At 38.0% G+C, this 19,362-nt stretch overlaps 1 protein-coding gene across 2 annotated transcripts in view; it reads right to left on the bottom strand.

Moving 5' to 3' along the window:
* Nucleotides 1–16,573, bottom strand: part of myo10l1 (myosin X, like 1) — a 47,850-nt gene extending 31,277 nt beyond the window's left edge. For both annotated transcript variants that reach the window (XM_028000839.1, XM_028000841.1), the window contains exons 1-2: nucleotides 16,157–16,573; nucleotides 2,577–2,675 (exon numbers count right to left, since the gene is read on the bottom strand). In XM_028000839.1, coding sequence (XP_027856640.1) covers nucleotides 2,577–2,675; nucleotides 16,157–16,177 — 120 coding nt within the window. In that variant the 5' untranslated portion in view covers nucleotides 16,178–16,573. The remainder of the gene's footprint in view (nucleotides 1–2,576; nucleotides 2,676–16,156) is intronic.
* Nucleotides 16,574–19,362: the final 2,789 nt, after the last annotated feature.

Here is a 19,362-nt window from a genome sequence, read left to right as displayed (position 1 = left end):
TTATTACAATCATTATAAAGATTTCTATTCACCCTCGTTATCCCGATTCTTTCCTTAATTTCTGTAAATATTAGAATCTCAAGATGCAAAAAACATGCATGTTGTTGGCATAGAGGTCAGTTAGAGACCATTTAAATGTCCTAAGGTAACACTGGCATGTGAATAAACGTGACTCAAAAGGTAACATCTAGCGTGTTACATTTGAGATTGTAAGATTGAAACTACGCAGATGTTCATTTAATTTTGGAATTTGAAATAGATTTTGGAAACAGTTACTAAAAACTATGGTGGATGGGCTAAAGACCCCTGTTCTAAAGAAGAGGAATTAGCATTCCCTCTGATCAGATTTGATCAGATCTGATTTGAAGTTTATATTGTTTTCCCATAATTCAACAAGAAATGACGTCCATTCGTCATTTCTTCTACAAATTTTTTCAGCAACCTGAACGTCTTTGTATGGCGGGTTTTCATTTTGTTTGTACTTCTAAGTTTTATGGCTGCAATTTCTAAAACAGAGAGTGCATATTGGGGCGAACTGGATTAAAACTAACGCAAACACCTGAAGCTGTAAATGCTGTTAAAGATTAAGCTGCTTTATGCTCTTTAGCAGCAGGATGTTTGCAGGGTCACATGCCTCTGTGGTCCATGGGGTCAATCGTGCATTCCCAACCAAGCGGGAGAACGTCAAGCTAAAAACAGCGGGGATGGATCTGGAGTCACAGAGCGCATTGGTCAGATCCTGTTGTACCAGGGTATAGCCCCCAATCCTGCTGACTCCCTATCAAATATTCACCATCTCCTGCAGAGGCAACATTTAAACACCAGCCGCTGGCAGAGAGTGGGAACACGAGGATGTAAGCAGAGCTGGATGGGGGTTGGGTTGGCACCGGATAATCCACTGCAAGGAGAACGCTTGTTCCCATCACCGCTATTTTGGGAAACGCCTCGCCCTCCTTGTTGCACCACCATACTGTATAATCAAAGCAGCAGCATCAAAACGCTCGGCCTTCTAGGGTTGCTTGAAAGGCCACGAAAACATGAATTAATTGCACATTAATAAAAGAGAGTTTCAGAACTTCAAAGACATTAAATCCATCTTTGCCTTGTTCTTTAAATGCTGCCAATGGGAATTCTGACAGCAAAATACGTCCCCAAACATTCATTCCAACGATTAATGTAGACATATTTCATAAGCTAATGTAGAATATATCGATTTGGGAAGTCTTCATACAGAGGCAGATATTTTAGTGCCTCTGCTAAAGGTGAGTATAAGGCTTTAAAATATCTTTACCTTTTTGTCATGATGTACAGGCATTTGTGTTTTGGTTTGTACTTGTGTTTATGTTTAAGGATTTATGTCCTGCCATATTTAAGTTCATATTTCAATGTGAATTATTGCTACAATGGTGTTGCCCATTCTAGGTTCTCTAATTAGATCAGTGTTGTTCTTTTCCCCTTGGTTTGTAGGGGTTTTTGAGATTTAGTTCAACTCCCTTGTGTTAATTAATTTATTTCTCCCTCAGTTTACCTACTTAAATTACATTTTAATAAGATACACAAGTGGAAAAACTGCTGAAGCCCAAATCAATCCATTTGAAATAAATGCAACTGAAGAATTTCTTTATTTATACTAGTTTTTAACGTTAACCAGAGGTTAATAAAATCTAATTTTTCACAACTTTCTCATTCACTGGAATGACAGAGATGTTTGTTTCTTTCAACCTCTAGGCTGGGTCCAAAGGAAAGACCAGCAACTTGGAGTCTTCGACTCTCGGGAACAACCAATAAAAACCATCTCCAATTCCAAATGATTGTTCTGGAAGCATGCCTTTTCTGTCTCGCTATTATAAACATGAACATGGCATTTGGCAAACTTGATCTGATTTAAAAAGTTAAATCTCAAAGTTCAAGTTGAGATTGAATTTGTGGCCACAAACATCCCAGGTGGGTTTGGTGTGAAACCTATGTCGACTAAGAATTGTTGGAGAATCTGTGATGCTTTGGGCTAATTTTTCCACTAAGTTCCCTGGGAATCTTGTTGGAGACCATAGCATTAAAAATCAATGTTTTTTAAAAGCGGCAAAATTGAAAACTTCTACTATTTTTGGACCATTCATGCATCAATAAAGTATTTTTTCTTTGATGCATTTTGGTTTTTGGTAAAAATCAGACAACGTTTAGAAATATGTTCTTTGACTTACGATGAGAGTCATGAAACATTCATTGTTTGTTGAATGGAAAACTACTATCTTCACTTTTTACTTATTGAAATAAGTCAAAGAAATAAATGAGTTTCTTTGTGCTATCTTCTTAATATACTGCTGGTTTCTTCTAACATGATTATTTTATCTGTCTCTGCTCTCCTCTGAAGGCTGAAAGTGTGCCAGAGATGAATTCTGAATATGTATGAAGATGAAGAGGAGGAGCAGGGAACTGGGGCAGAAACGTGCCGCATTAAGGCCAGCGGTTTGTATTGATCAGTGAAGACTGGATGAAACGACACAGCAGTTTCACCATCACATTGAATATTCTGTAAGCAAAGGTGCAGACGCTACTGCTCTCTGCATACTCCTTACCTCTCCATAGTCCGTTGTGACCACCAGGGTTCCATCTCCACAGGAGTTGACAGTGGCTGGGAGCAGCTGCTCCTTCTCCTTGACCCAAACTCGGGCCCCCTGGATCGCAAAGAAGCACACAAATACTGTGGTTAAGCATTGTAGCAAACATAAAGAGAGTCTACGCAAAGACTTCCTGCTTAAGTGAAGTACAGCACTCTCTGCTGACAACAGAACTCAACTGGAAAGCAGCTAGTGAGTGAAATTTAAGCCTGGGGTAAGTTTTAGTGAAAAAGGAACTGATGTGTTAAAAAAAGAGGCTCTGATGACAATGTAACAGAAAATGGAAATGCATTGTTGACTGACGGAGCCCAGTGGGACATACGACTCCGTCCACATGCTGAGGGAGACAGATGTGCAAAATAGACAACTACAGACTAACATCTGGCCAAGCAACAGTGTTTAAAACGGGTGGTGTTTGCATCTAAATCAGATATTCTTAGAGGAAGTGTGACCTTCTCTGACCTATCAGCAGAGATAATGCTCTGTTTCAGAAAATCCCTGACCTCTGACCAAAAGAGGAGGTAAACATTTGGAAGCAGAAAATAGGAGGCAAAACTCAACGAAGCGACCAGAGCCATGCAAACTAACAGGCCTCATGCAGTTTAGGGAGCTGCAAAGGCACTGAATATTTTATGCTGCTCATTCATGTGTCTCAAATTATGTCAGATAGTTTTGGATTCAGATTTTTGGGTCATAACAGACTTGATCCCAATGATTCTTTTGATGAGAGAAAACTATTTCAGGACACATAAGACAAATAATATTTTTGCATTTGTAGCCAAACACGTTACACGAATTGTGTGACACAGGCAAAGTGAACAGACAGAAGTTTAGGTGCTTATTCATGTGGAATTTATTATGTGAATTCACACTAATTACCGGTTGCACAATCGCAAATTATCTTCAATTTTTTGATTCTTAGGAGGTTTCATCTTATATCTTTTTCTATTTAAGAAAATCACACGTAGATTTTTAGAAATACTGGCATAATTGATCACAATTTTGTAAAATGATTGATTTGTTCGAAGATCATTGTCATTATAAATTGATTGTATTGAAAAAAAGAAAGCCAATCACATTTTCACAGATTAATTTTGATCTTTAAAAAATTCCACAGCAAGTAATTATGGCCTTCAATTGTTGGGTTGTAGACCTTTATCTTTTTATTAAAAATATTTATTTTAATTTTATTCCCATCACTGTTATTTGTCTTCCATGTACTCCACACAATGGGGTGATTGTTTCTACATGTTGATAAGAATACTAACAATGATGGAAGAATCTGCTAAAAGGAGTTTTATTCATGGATCCACATTATTTGTTGAAACATAAATGGAAGTTTTGGGCCCACAGCAAAACGTTGTGTGGACGAAAACTAATGCTACATCTTTAATTGTTTTTTCCTTCATTTAAATATGTGCTAAAAACTATGTATTATGTATTATGTATGTGTTTATTTTCTACTTCCAAACTAAGTTGTACATTATGTTTGTCTCTCATCCCAAATGCCACTGAAGTTTGCAGATGTAAGAAATGTAGGAAATCAGATGTGAGCTTCTGAAGCAAATGGACAGCAGGTGAGTGGAAGTGAACTGTTTCATGAACAGATGGTCCCACACCCCCAGAAATGTCTGGAAAGCTTTTCTTTCATTCATTTTCACTTTACTTTTTCTTTTTATTCTCTGGGCATTTTTCTCATTTTCCCAACTCAGCCCATGCTTCCATAAGCTCTAATGTTAAAGAAGCCCAGGGAATCCATTCATTATTATGCACATACATTATGCAGTAGTTTACTAAACATGTGCACAAATGATTACAGTAAGAGATGAAGGGATTAAGGGAGACTGAGTCTATTTGGAGGCTTGCTTTCTCTTGTTCAACCCTTGTTTTTATAGTCTTCTTCATTCCTGTTTCCTTTCCTCTCTCTGTTGTTTTCTCTTCAGCATCTCTCGCTATAAATACTCCCGCCCTTCATTCGCTCATCTAGATCCTCTGAGCTTCTCGTAGCATTTTGCCGACCTGTTGCCTCATTAATTCCTTCTGATCTGTCAGATTCCAGCACACTGGCCTGTTACAGTGACCTGATGATCTCCACTGGCTCTAATCTCTGTATACTTTGCAAACTTTCCATTTGAACTGAAAATCTGGCCTAAGACTCGAAATGAAGCTCAAATACTCTTTTATTTTTCATCTTTCAGCCTTAAAATACAGTGATAGTAAGGACATGAACACACCAGCATTGTAAAAATTCCAGATTTGACCAATAGTTAAAAATTTATTGCATACATCGGCTTTTGGAGTCGTTTTATCTGGCTCCTCTTTCCAGATCAATGTGTGTCTCTTGTAAAAGCACATCTGAGCATAGACTGGAGGTTATAAACGACTTGCCGGCATTACAACCCACCCACCCACTCAGCATCATCCTCCTCTTCTCCTCCTCTTGGTGTCCTCAACCCCTCCCCCTATATTACACACTCAGACAGGCAGGAATGGCCGTGCATCTCAAGAGACCCTTTCTCTTTCCTTTGCACTCGAATGTGCAGCTGAAACCTTGTGTTCATCTTGTCTTCTCCTTCTTTCTCCATTATGTCAAAGACAAATCGCATCTTCAGCTTTGTCCACCAAGCATTTCCTCATTTCATAAAAGCTTAACCAGACTAAGTTGTCTCAAGCCCGACCCCTGACCTCCAACTAACAAGAACTGACTGGGTGGTAAACATCCTGCTAAAGTGATGATGTCCAATGAGTTTGTTCAGAAAAAGTTGGTAAAATATAGACAATTTTTTGCTTCATAAATTTATCACACAGGGATCTTTGGGTTAGCTAAATGTTTACAGCTGTTCATGAATTGCTCTGTACAATCTGGATGGCATGTAGCACATTTATTTAACGCAGTTACGTTGCCTTGTAAAAGTATTTTGACCTCTTGAACTTTTCACTTGTTTCAAATCTCAGCATCTGTCCTCTATGAATTTTATTGGAATATAAGAGCCACTGCTTGTGGAAAAGCATCTTCTCAGCATGATGTTACCACCATGTTTCACAATCTAATGCGTAGTGTTTGCTTTATTCTTTATTTATTATTTTATTTATTACACAAAGGTGGACTCTCTTTACAAATTTAGCAACTTCTGATGGCAGCTGGCTACACAAAATACTACGTATAAGGTTATATGTGGTTCAGGGGTACAGGTATTTTTTCCCAGTCACTGTATGCTCTGTTAAGTCGAACATGTTAATTAAAAGTCATGATCAGGGCAGAATTGTCTGTCAGGCTTGTAAATATCTAGCCAGAAAACAGGAAAATTTGAAATTCCATTTCTTTTTTTGTTTGACTAACATATGACAACAAATGACCAAATTAAAAATATTCAGTGGTCAGCAGAGGCTTTAGACATGTTGTTTAAGTTTAAATTCTTGGTAAAGCCTGGTCTAGTTCGTAATAAAATCATTACCAAACATGAAATGCTCAATGACGAAACAATCAAAAGAAGCTGCAACGTGTAGATAGTCCACTCCAAGCTGAAAATGGAACTCAAACACAGCTAATTTCTTTAAAAATGTATGCAGAAATGAGAAAACATTTGTTACTGACAGGTATATTGTAAACTTGTTGGTTGGAAGCTAAACTATAATGTTATCTGCAATAATTAAAGCCAATATGGAGAATACCAGTAACTCAAAGCAGTGCTTATACCAAGAATAAACATAGAACTAATGAAGGCCTGCTCAGCTAATAATCTTTCATTACCCACAAAAACACAAAAGCCAGCCTTCATCCTAAAAGCTTCAACAGCTGTGTGATAAATGCCTTGTTTCTGCTCAAGTAATTACATAGATGCCACTGCTTTTTGATGGTGGCATTGACCCGGAGACGTCCCTTGATGAAGGACCAGAAACTCTCAAGTGCTTCCCATTGTCTTCCTTCTAAGTACAGATGAATCCTGACCAAAACATGCTACAGCATGCACTATGACTGGAAAGCAGACGTATAGAGGAGAAAGGAGCAGTCTCAGTGGTTGGGAATCTTTGAATAAGGATTTCTGTAGAAGGTTAGAAATGATTCAAATGAACAAAATATGAAAGAGGCGACTGACCAGTTAGCAACTAATACCGGACAATTCATTAGCAGCCCAGAAATGGAGCGACTCAATCAGTCCAACTTTATTTAAAGAGCACTTTTCAAGTAGCCATGTGTAAGTGCTTTACAGAGACTGTAAGACGATAAGATTTTTTTTTTCCTGGCATCTGCAGAAATACTCAAATGACTGTAATTTAATGTGCATCATTGGTAGACAAGGTGTATAAATTTCCGGGGTACAAAACTAAAATAAATGATCTGTCCTATTGCTTGTGAATCTCAATGCCCTGTTTCAGTTTCAGAGAAGATACTTTACAAAGCACAACGGCTAAAATCAAGGACATTCATTTTTGATGATGGTCATTAAAGCGATTCTCTTTACTGATCCTTCTTGCCAGTGCAGCCCCTCCTGTGTCAGAGACCTAAACTGTGTCAGCCATATTCCATTAAAGGTGATAATGCAATCAGGACAGCGAGGTTTTAAGAAGATTATGGCAGCTGGAAGGAGAGCAACATCTGTTTATGTGTGTGGGCGTTAGTGTGCGTGGGCGGGTGGTGGTCACCTGGCTGTGTATAAGTCACATCTGTCACAGAAAGAGATTACAGAGTCAATATAGCAAAATCTAAATAATTTATCCCAACATATATCACAGGGTTTTAATCCAGGGCATTATTCAATTTATTTTGGGCTTTGCTTCCTATTATTGTTGTTTTTTTTATTTTGGGGGCAAAAAATAAAACTGAGTAGAGTATTTACTATATGAACTTTCAAATTTTAATTACTAGTTGCTTATCCTTATATTTAGCAACAGTGGCTAAGAAATCTGTGAATGGTGTGATCATGTTGACCCTGGCTCCTCTTTTTTTGCTTCATGTAGAAAATATTTTTACTAGGCTAAACAATATTATTGGCATAATATTGGTATCGGCCGATATTAGCTGTAAAATTTAATATCGAACATCAGCCATTTTATCAGAAATAATTAATCGATATAAAAGGAGTTGTTTTTATATGACAGAAAAGTGACAATGATGCCTGCAGCACAACACAATGCCATAAGAAACTGTTAAGTATTAATGCACAACTGGTGTGCTTTTCACTTGTTGCTTGTGAACAGGTTGAGTTTAGTTTTGTGAAGATTTACAAATTTACACTGTTTGAGTGTTGTCATTGTCTTACAGAGAGCAAATGTCATGAATAAATTTGACATTAAACAATGTTAAAGTTAAAAGTGTTACATCATTTTCAGCCTCCTTTTTAGCATTTGTACTTGGTGGCAGGATAAATTGACAAAGAAAATGCAGAAGAGAAAGAAGTGTAGGAAAAAAATATTGATATTGGTATCAGTTATAAGCCAAATGAGTTTTAATATATCGGCATATCAGATATTGGCCAAAAATCCAATTTCGTGCCTCCCTAATTTCATAGCATATTCCATTTTGACAACTCTGTAAAGTTACTGTACACTTGCTGAGTGTGTAAAAATACTGTATGCATTTTTTCTTTCAGGAAAAAGTGTGATTTCAGCACAGCTCCAACTCAAAAGACAAATCTCTAGCACAATTTATAACCAATTTATAACTGGAAATATGCCATTTTGGATTGTGGTCCTTGCCAATCTTTTGCCACCAAATAGGACTCAGATGTAACATTTAAGTACCGTAATTGAAACTAAATATCCTTTCCAAGTCTGAAAAGAGTCAACTAATGGCTACCAATACATGTGAGTCTGAGGTTAAAAGCATTGATTTGGCGGTTCTGAAGGCCCTTGGTCACACCACAGCCCTGATCCAGAGCGCCATTTAATGCTGCTTACAACTTTAAAACAAATTGATCTTCCAACCAAACATCTTTTTGACACATGATATCGTGGCTCTGCATACAGAATGGAAATTCCTTGTCAGCACAAATATTAATTTGCAACCTGAAGAGAAGATGTTTGCATGGTCACTAAGATGTACTTTATTTTGGCCTGGAGTGCGAATATAATTAACAACTGGCTCAGTTTAAAGCTATGAAAATACATCCAGTGTTTTCTTTGTTCGTGCGGATGATTGGTTATTTTTAGATATAAACAGAGACAATATTGAACCAATAACCAGAGTTCATGCAGTGAAAGCAGCATTCTGTGTATGAGAATATGCAACTCTTCATATGGCATATTTGTATTAACACTGTAAATCCCTGAGACAGCTAATTATCAAGTTCTCTGTCATTTTGATTAAAAGACAGACACACACCCCCACCAACATCCTGGCAACAAAACTCCACAGAAGCAGTGTGGAAACAGGGCACCATGGAAACAGAGTTCTTCCTCCGGGCATTTATGGATTCTGGGAGTTGGTGTTTAAACACAGAAACACAGACGATATGAGGTCCGGTATTAATTATGCAGAATGTCTCTTTTAGGTATGGACCATCAAAATTGATGATTTTCAAATAAGATTTTACTGAATTGCTTTCAAATTATTGAAAATGCCAATAAAAGCTCATATTGTTACACTTTAATATGAGACACTTTCAATATAATACATTGCAAATATTCCACCCAGACCTGTGAAATACACTATAGTATTAACGTAATCATTCAATATCAACATAACAAATAGCTTAATAGACTATTGATGTGTTAGAGTCTGATACTCATGCACTATTAAAAAAACAACACACATCATCGTGTAAGTTTTGTTTTTTTATCGAATATTTTAGTAGGTACAGAACTGTATTGTTTCTCTATTTTAAGATGTTGTGCCAACTAGGCATCAGTTTATGTGATTTTCAACCTAAAACATAAAGTAAAAAGTAACATAAAATTTTTTTAGTATCTCAGTAATTGAGCAGAAGTTTGTTGTTTATATTTTTACATAACAGCAATATCCTAATGTAAGTTATTTCAACCTTTAGTTTAAATGCTGCGACTGTTTGTGTTTTCCTAGAAACTTTCCAGGCAGGTGATTTTTTTTTTTCCTTTTAAGAAGGAAAAAGTGTTGAAGCCTCATGTCGGTCAACTGACTGGCTGTGGGCAGCAATATGTGGAGGAGGGGTAAGAATAGATTACTCTAGAGTTGAGAGTAACATAGAGAAATCTCCAGGCATTTTATCACTTGGTCTCATTAAAAGGACTTTACACAATCGGAATAGTGGTTTTGAAACTGTAACTTTTTAAAAATCTTTCAGCCAGGTGACCAGCAGGGTGCAGCACAATGTGGGGGAGGGGCAGCATTGCATTGCTATGCTAAATTCAGAAAAATAAAAATTCTGTCACTTGTGAGAAACTGACGTCTTATTAAATTACTTTAAACCACATAATGTGAAAATTTAAAGTGCTGTCAGGATGATCTTCACTTTTTGGTTGTCAATTTCAATAACCAGCTAACTTCTAATGCCAGCTTGAGATGAAACACAAATTCCTTGGTGTGTAGTGCAGAATCAACCTTTGTTATCTTTCATGAAGGCATCTATGGTGCTAAGTATAATTACACAAAGATTCTCTATGTCGCTTTCCCACAAAACAACAAGTTGCTGTCTCGAATAAAGTCCACAAAATCTGTTATTTCAGGATTTGCAGTAACCCGTGATCTCTGCATCCGCATTATGAACCAGCTAAAAGGGCTAAATTAAGAGTACTTAGAAGCCACCATCGGATTACATCCGTATGCAAGCCAGTTACTGAATGCCATCCAGCTACCGTCCACCTGAGAAATGAGAAGATGACAGCTCTGGTGTGTAACCCCGTGACCTACTGCATCATCTGCAGCCAGCATGATCGGGTTCTTCAAGAACAACTAACTGAAATTTTTATCACAAGTTAGAAATCATAAGCTTGTCATCAAGCATTATTAAACTTAAGCAGTCGTGTTCATGACTTAAACATTTTTCTTGTTGTGAGGTTGAGTGGCTGTCATGTGATGCAACTGTAGATGTATGATTGTAATGGTTTAATTTATATAACTGCTTGTTTCTACAGATCTGGCAATAATCAAACCTGTGTGTGGCGAATTAAATTAAACAGAAAAACCTGTGATTAATCACAGTTAATTGATGATTTAGCAAAGGTAGCAATTTTATTTTGTTCCCTTAAAATATCACTTAAAAAACACTTTTTATATTTATGCAGGTTACCTTTGATATTTAAACAAGTGCAACAAACAACAACAGCTGAAGAAATCTGTAAGAATAAAACATTTTTTAGGGCCTTAAAAAATATAAAATACATAACAGAATTTAATGCAATTTTATTGTCTGAAATGTCTGATTTTTTTTCTTGCCAGACGTTCAGTAATTTTAAGGTAAGACGATTTTTGGGGATGTTGTTTCCGATATTTCAATGACTAAATACCCTAATTAATATTATAACTACGATTCCAGTTGCTCTAAAAGAAACTGCAAAACAAGCAACAGCGTAAAATGAGAAGGATTTTTTTTTTTTAATGAAGACAGAGACAAGATAGCTACCAGAAGGGGGAGGGAGACTAACTGGTTGGGTGAGATGAAGGAGCACCGAGTGAGTGGACGCAAGGAGACAAGGAGAGGGAAAGAAGCAAAGCTGATGGAGCTCCTGAGCAGAACAAATGTGTTCAGAGCTGCTGAATATAGGTCACACATCTCCAGTGACGGTTTCCCTCCCTCTACTGAACCAGATTCCTGCAGAAGCTACACTTTACATCAAAGATTATTATATTCAATCTGCATCAAAACAGACTCTTCTTAATTCCCCCTTTATAATGCCATTTAGAGAAAAAAAAACACAAAAAGCATGCTTGGATATTTGCAAGTATATTAGTTTCAGCTTAGTATTTAACACGCATGTGTTTTATAACCATATAATATATATTTCTCCACAAAGTAATCATTTTAGTGGATTTATATACCTTTGTATATGATGACATTTTGTTTTGTTTCACAACATAAAGGACAGAAGACAGAGGGATGTTTAATACAAACCGGCTGATATAAAGTCTGTTGTATGTTTGTGCATGTTGGTTTCTGGCACTACTGCTAATGCCAAATGTGCCCCAGAGACTAAATATTATCTACGTTAGTCAAACAGAGGGTCCCTCTTGAAAGCCCATCTGTTTACTGTACAATACACACCTGCCATCTGCACATAGACTCAGGAATATTTCCAGTCTAACTGAAGCTTCTTCGTTGGAAAGGTTTAGTTAAAAGCTCACATTTCGATTTGCATCATTTCAATCAGTCACAAATTCCTATTTGCACTTAGTGCACATGTGGATGTTATTTTGGTAAATTTGTAGAATAATAAACACATGAATCAATAGTAAGAGATTTAAAATTCCTAAAATATGGAGATGTAACTCTTTACCTTTTTTTTCAATCTGTCAGGTGGAAGCCACTGAGGATCTTGAGGTAGCATGTCTAAATAAAAGCTTAAATTTCCCACTTGTGGGACTAATAAAGGATTGTCTTATTTTACCTTAACCAAAAGCCATAAAGGAATATAAACAACAGCCACTTTCTTAGGTATTCTTTGCTAGCATCTTTTAGATGTCTTCAGCACATTAGTTTGATAATATCAAACAAGTACTGCAGATTGGTCAGCTTCACACCCATGATGTAAATCTGCCTTTTTCTGTGATCTTGAAGGTGCTTTACTGGATAGAGAAAGATCTGGTAACTGAGGATGGCATTGGAGAACAGTGAGCTCAACATGTACAGAAAACCAGTTTGAGATGTTTGAGCTTTGTGACATTAAGTGTTTTTGTTGGGAGTAACAATCGAAAGATTGGTACACTGGACAGCACCAATCATCTAGTAGGCTGTAGCATTTAAGCAAAATATGCCAACAAATTCTCTCTCTGCATTCTGAACATTGCAGCTGAATTAATCAAATTAGGCGACGGTTTTCCAGTCTGTAGTTACTTAACAGGGGTGGCACCTAGTGGGGTCTCCTGCTGCTGTAGCCCTTCTGCTTAAAGGTTAGACATCTCGTCCATTCAGAAAGGGTATTCCAAATGCTTTGATTGAAACAATTAGCTACCGTTGCCTTTTTAATCATCTCAAACAAATTTGCACATTTTCCTCTGACCTTTGACATCAACAGCACACTTCCATCCACACAACTGCTGCTCACTGGATGTACTCCTCTTTTTCTGACCATTCTCTGTAAACCTGAGAGGTAACAGTGAGAGAAAAAACCCAGTAGATCAGCAGTTTTTGAAATGCTTAGAGCAGCCAGTCTGGCACCAACAACCAGGCCATGTTTAAGGTAATTTAAATCCTCTTCCTTCCACCCCATTCTGATGCTCAGTATCATTTTCTGCAAGTTATCTTCATCAAGCACTTTCTCCACACTATTTTACATACATCATATTATATATGTTACGTCCTCGCCTCAGTTCCTCCCGCTTGGTGTCACCGTAGAATTTTAGTAACCTATTATGGATGGATTAGATTTAATATTTTTCACCAAACTGCTTTCTCCAACTTATAAAGCATATCTAAACAAACCTACTTTCATATTAGAAACTTTTTATTTGTTTTAAAGTGCCACTAAGTTGGAGACTTAACCACTGTCTGTTTTGACACATATGCAGTTGCCCCAGGTGGCATTAAAAAGCAGCAAAGACAAGATTTTTAAAAATATTTTGAGAGCTCCGAACAAGTTTTCTATTGCTTTCATGTGCAGCAATAGTGTGTCCCCCGCATGAAGGCCTGCACTTACAGTGCACTTTGTTTTAAATCTGCCATATTCCACCCCAAACCAACCCAGTTTGAAAAAATTGTGATTATACAGTAGTTTAATGCCACCTGACATTTCATGCTTGACTGGCGGGCCAGCCATCACATTTTCTGCCTGGGTGAGAACAACAGGGGGCCGGGTTCAGCTGTTCATCCTCTCTGGTTTTAGGGAATAGAGCCAAATGGAGTCCTGCAAAGGTATTAGACGGTGCAGCGAAGAGAGGGAATAATCGGAGTCAAACTAAGTGGAGTCAGGACAGACTACTTCACTCAGTGCTCGGTCTTGCTGCATGAAATTAGGCTTGTGGGTATCAAATATGCAGCCTATGCAGGACTCCATCATAACTCAATGAGTCTGTCCATTTTCAGATCTCACAGAAGCTTTCAGCATGTGCTGTTGGGGCTGCAGAGCTGATTATGTGGTGGTCTGCAAATCAATGCTGGGATCAATATATATTACAGACGAACTGATGGGAAATGAAACGGCAGAGATGGTCGTTGCATTTTGCTGTGGCCGTATGACGACTCAAAGGTCTTTGATGGTCAGCCATATTTTACTGTTTAGCATTATCAGAGAAGGGACTGCAGACAGGTGATAGCTCTGACACTTACAAAACCTTAGCAATAGCAACTATGATCTGCTTTCTTGTCCCAGATGCAGAAGGGCATCCCCACAGCATGATGCTGACACCATGTGAGCCTACATTTGTCATAGACTAAAAATTGCCAAACCAAAGCGAGCGATGTCTGCCACATGTTTGCTTTATACCCTACATAACCTGTGGCACACTTGGAATAATTTTGGCTTTCTTTAAATAGAGGTTTTCTTTTTGCCTCTTTATCTTAAAAACCTGAGCTGAAGAGTCTTTGTAGCTCCTCCAAAGTTAGCACTACCTGGTTTAGTGCAATCCAGCTAAGTCCAATAAATTCAAAGCCACAAAAGCTAAATTACCTCTTAATAAAAATGACATCCGTTTTTATAGAGCGAATCAGTAAAAAAATATTAAATTAGATATTCACTATTTAATTTCTATTTTTATTTTCATAAAGAAGACAATACAGTTTTACAAAAAAATATAAACATTTTCTTCGATCGACCAATCTGTGTTTTTTTTTTTTGTTCTTTATGAAAAATTGTATCAAAAAATAAGATAGTTTGGAAAAAATAACTAAATACAAATTTGGTGCACCATTAGTTTAATTCCATTGAGGAGACTCTGTGCAAATTTTGTATGGACACAGAATAAAACTAGCTTTTCAAAATCACTTTTAGGTTTACTAACATTGCTCAGTGAAGGCTGCAGCCCCTTGGTGTAGATGGAAGGCCACATTCTGATCCACAGTTCTTCCATACTCTTTTCATTGTTGGGTGAGTGTTTGATCAGTGCTCTGTGACATTAACAATCTCCCATAGAACCAAATCCTAACCCTGCTTTAAACTTTACCACAGCTTTATTACATCCGGAGATTTCTGCTCTGTTCCTTGGTCTTTATGATGCTGTTTGTTCACTAATGTTCCCTAACAAACCTCTGAGGTCTTCACAGAACAGCTGCATTTATAATGAGACTTAATTACACAAATGTGCACTCTATTTAATAAAAAGGTGATGTCTGCAGGCAATTGGCTGCACTGGATTTTATGTAGGGGCAATTTAGTAAAGGGGTCAAATACAAGCGTACACCACCCTTTTCAAATTATTATTGGGGCGGGAGGGATACCATGAATCTCTTACACTCTTTCACTTGATAATTTTGCACTAGTTTGTGTTGATCTGTCCAACAAAATCCCAATAAAAAAATACGGAGGTTTGTGGCTGGGAAAATGTGGAATTCATCTACACAACCAGCCGCACATACTTAGAGATTGCATGACATCACTGCCAAAGTCACAAGCATTTAAACCCATATCAGATTAACTTAAAATGGGATGGAGTGGCTGGGGTGGGGAGGGGGGTAAGTAGCTTGGAGAGGACAGATACTGGCAATGAGTAAGACTGCTTTTCATGAGTGGGTGATACAGAGCGAAATAACAAAGGTAGGGTGGCATGTTTCACCCAAGTGAACGACGGCATAACTTAAACAAAGCTGGATTTATTCATTTTAATTCATTTGAAAACTTACTTTTCATTGAATGACTGGGCCTATTGTTCAATGATACCAATTGGTACATTCCATCTACACTAACAATCCATCCCCCTCCTTCTCCTCCGTTCTCCTGAACCAAACCATACCCACCCATGGATCCCCCTACCATCCCATTTACGGCCCATTCAAATCTTCTCTCTTCAGTATATTCTGAGACGACTGTTGCTAATCACCACCGCTCTCTGCCTTTCCTTCACAGATTGGATTTAATCCGAAAGCTTTATGGATGCAAAAGCCAGAGCCAGCCCTCCTTTGGCCAATTTTCCTGCGCTTCATTTGCCCTGACTCCACCGACTGCCAGGCCTTGACGCTCTGCAGTGATAATAAAATGAATCAAGCGCTTTATTAACAACACGTGTGAAGATCTACAACTCGATGCAGTTCTGTTTTTGTTTTTCTTCTTCTCTGCTTTCGTAAGGGAGAAGGTGACGAGCGGTACAGACTCCAACACCTGCCACAAACATGACGTGAATCAGAATGCAAAACGAAGGGGGAGAGGCAACTCGCAACGCATCTCGCAGCAGCCTGTAAACCAGCATCGATGCGAATGCATGCGAAATGCATTAATGTTTATCTCCGACGCAATGACACAGATTCGGAAAGGCTCACCTCTGTGAAAAACGACTCCATCCCGTCTGCTCCTCCCAGACAACGCGTGCCCGGCCCGGCTGAGCGCACACACCGGCTCCGCTGTCGGGTGCGCAAATTTCACCAATGGGCAGGCGCACGTGTGTGTGTGTGGGTGTGTGTGTGTCAAGATGGGGGGGAAGGTGACGATGGCTCCGTGTTTCTGTTTCCCATTCACCAGTCAGAATATGTCTCGATTGATCATAGATGTGTACTCCCAGGGCGCTATGCGCAAAGAGAGACACTTGAGGCAAATCCAAAGAGGCTGTGATGAAAGTCAATTAAAAATAAAATAAAAAAAATGTCCACACCGGGGATCCGTCTTAGGGAGCGCTAATTGAAGCAAGCGCCTTTTTCCAGGTCTGTCTCTTTAAAATGACCCAGAATGTGTGCGATTGTAGGTGTTGGAGTGTGTGGATATGTGAGGATGCGCGCATGGATGTGAAACAGGACCAGTCCACGGATGAGCTTGAAACTATGCACCGCACACACCGGCGGGGCGGTGCAGACTCAGCCTTCTTCAATACAGAGACAGCATGAAGGAGGAAACTACAAACCTAAATGTTTTGCAGTTTGAACAACTGTTTCAAACCCAGTTTAAAAAAAGCAGCTGTTTCAAAAAACTTCCTGACACTGTGATTTCACAGGAAAAGAGTTGACGAGGATCTGTTTGTCACTAATAAATTAGTGACATCAGAAAGTGTGGATTTTTTTTAATATCTCACTGCCACTGAGTGATTTTCATCAGAGACCTTTCATGATTTCTCCTCCTCTGCTCACTCTAACACTTAATGTATTAAGCTGGCTGGGGTTGTGGACTGAGCATTAGGGGACATGATAACTGTGGAGGTCAGACATGAGCTCTTGTGTTCATGATTGTGAGTTTTGTGTCCTTGCACAAATTTATGGAATCAAATGTGGCTAAACTTACCACAAAGCATTGTGCACATGTATCTCAATGAGGTCTGAGTGAGTGTGTGAGCAGACATCGTATGTTGCATGTGCTAAAAGGCATCACTCACGACGCCACGGGCAATCAGTTTTACGACCGCAGGGTCCATAAATCTCTCCTCGTTTATTGCCCTCCTTCTCATCCAGTTTCTCGCCTTCTGTGAACCCCCTTGTCTTTCACTGCAGGCACATCCATTAAAGGATGTTAGAGAAAGCATGCTATTATTTAAAAAATAGAAGAAAAACCCTCCTGGTGAAATGGCTGTAATAATAATCAACTACTCGTTTTAATATCTAACTGGGAAAGCCAGACAACACTGCTTGACTTCTCTAAATTATTAGAAAAATTTCGAGGCTTGTGCCGTTTCAATTTTGTTCACATTGGGATGACTTTACTGATGATTTTACACATCATATTACTATTAGGTTTTCTTAAAATAGACATTTGTGCACATTTTTATGTGTTCTTTCGTATTTTTGTTTTAACCCCTGAGTCAGGTTGTGGCAAAAGATGTAAAAAAAAAAAAAAAAAAAAAAAACATGTAATGAAGCAAGAATCACATCTATTTTCTGTTACACAGAAAAACGAGTGAAGACAATGAAAAAAGAAATAACTTGCCTTTTACCATGCGAAAACCTTCAGGACAAAAAGACTCAGGGAGGAAGGTTGTCTAGCCAGGAAAGGATTGAAGTTGAAAGAAAAAGACAACAAAAAGAAGGATATGTTCAGCCCCGGAGATTCAGACACAAAGAAAAGTAAAGGGAGCACAAATATAAGTTACAGTATAGAGAAATACAATTACACTGAACATTTTACAATTGCCACATTAAAGCATCACCTTAGACTAATGTTTTTCAGAAACAACGGTTTACAGCTAAAACATGAGAATATCAGACTTTTGAATCCACCCTGGAAAAGTAATATGACAGTTCCTTTTACTTTTTGAAGGCTTTTATTGACAGACTTTAGTCATACAACGATTTGTGCATATTATTTCCTTATTTAGAATTTTCTAATTAATGAAAATTAAAATACAAGAAAAACCTTTATTTGTGAGCTTGTATCGGAAGGTCTGCTTGATTTATTTTAAAGTCTCTTAAAACATTTAAAGCTGTGCATCACTCACTCAGTCGAAATGAAAGAAAACTGTGTCTTGCTGTAAACAAATTGCTTTACAGTCAAATTTTGCATGTGAAAGAGAAAAATAAATATAATGATGGGTGACTTTTGTTTGTGTCCACCAGGGAGCAATCAATCTCACAATGTGACGACCTTTAAACTTCAAACGTCTTCAAAGTTTTAACATTTCAAATAGCATTGTGTTGTGATGAGGGGTCTCTGATTAACCCTTGATGGCCTGCTTTTAAACGGTTATTAGTATCTTTAAATTGAAAGCTGCATAATTAAACACTAGATTTCTCTTTTATAAGATTTTTTAAAAATGTTGCAGAGGGTGCAGGGTGCCAACAGGATCCAAAGATCCAAGGTTTAGGCAACCATGTGGGATGTCTTATTTTTGCTATTTGATGCAAATATGTAAATAATTAAACATTCATTAAAATGTTTACCTGAACCAGGAAATATGCTACTAAAAATACATATTTACGTTTGTCCCTCAATTACAAATTTTGGATTGTTTAAATACGTACATGAAGGTATTACAGTTGGGTCTACCTAAGAGGTACCAGCATTCAAATGAAAACAAGCAATGATTAAACTTAAGTTTAAGGTAAATAGTCCAACATGAACTGCATTGAGATTTTGTCATATGCAGGAAAGGGTTTAATCTAATTAAACTGCTTGTAAAGATGATCTCATCCCAATTCCCTAATCTATGAAGCACCCCCTACATACATACATGCCACACCCTGCCCCCACCCTTCTGCACCCCTCCCCTCCACTGCCCCACCCTCAGCTTTTATAGCAGCATGACAGTCATTGGACCAAATCAAGTCGGAGAGCAACCCCCATAATTCCCAACAGGCAGGAAGGTAATTTAATCAGCCAACTATAGACTGCAGCAGCGCACATATGCTCATACACACACACCCAGACATATGAGTTTAAAATTACTCATCTATTGTGAGCACAAAAAAAGAAAGGATAGTCCGAATAATTAATATATTACAACTTACAAGATGTATTACTTTGCAATTACTGTTTAGTTTTTATTGGAAGTCATAGCAAAAAACTAAACACTGGATTTACTTGATTAAAACCTAATCCTCATCAGAAT

This window comes from Xiphophorus couchianus, chromosome 19 (assembly GCF_001444195.1).
Source record: "Xiphophorus couchianus chromosome 19, X_couchianus-1.0, whole genome shotgun sequence".
Classification (NCBI taxonomy): domain Eukaryota; kingdom Metazoa; phylum Chordata; class Actinopteri; order Cyprinodontiformes; family Poeciliidae; genus Xiphophorus; species Xiphophorus couchianus.
The sequence above is the reverse complement of the archived record's forward strand: the minus strand, read 5'-3'. Positions and strand labels throughout refer to the sequence as shown.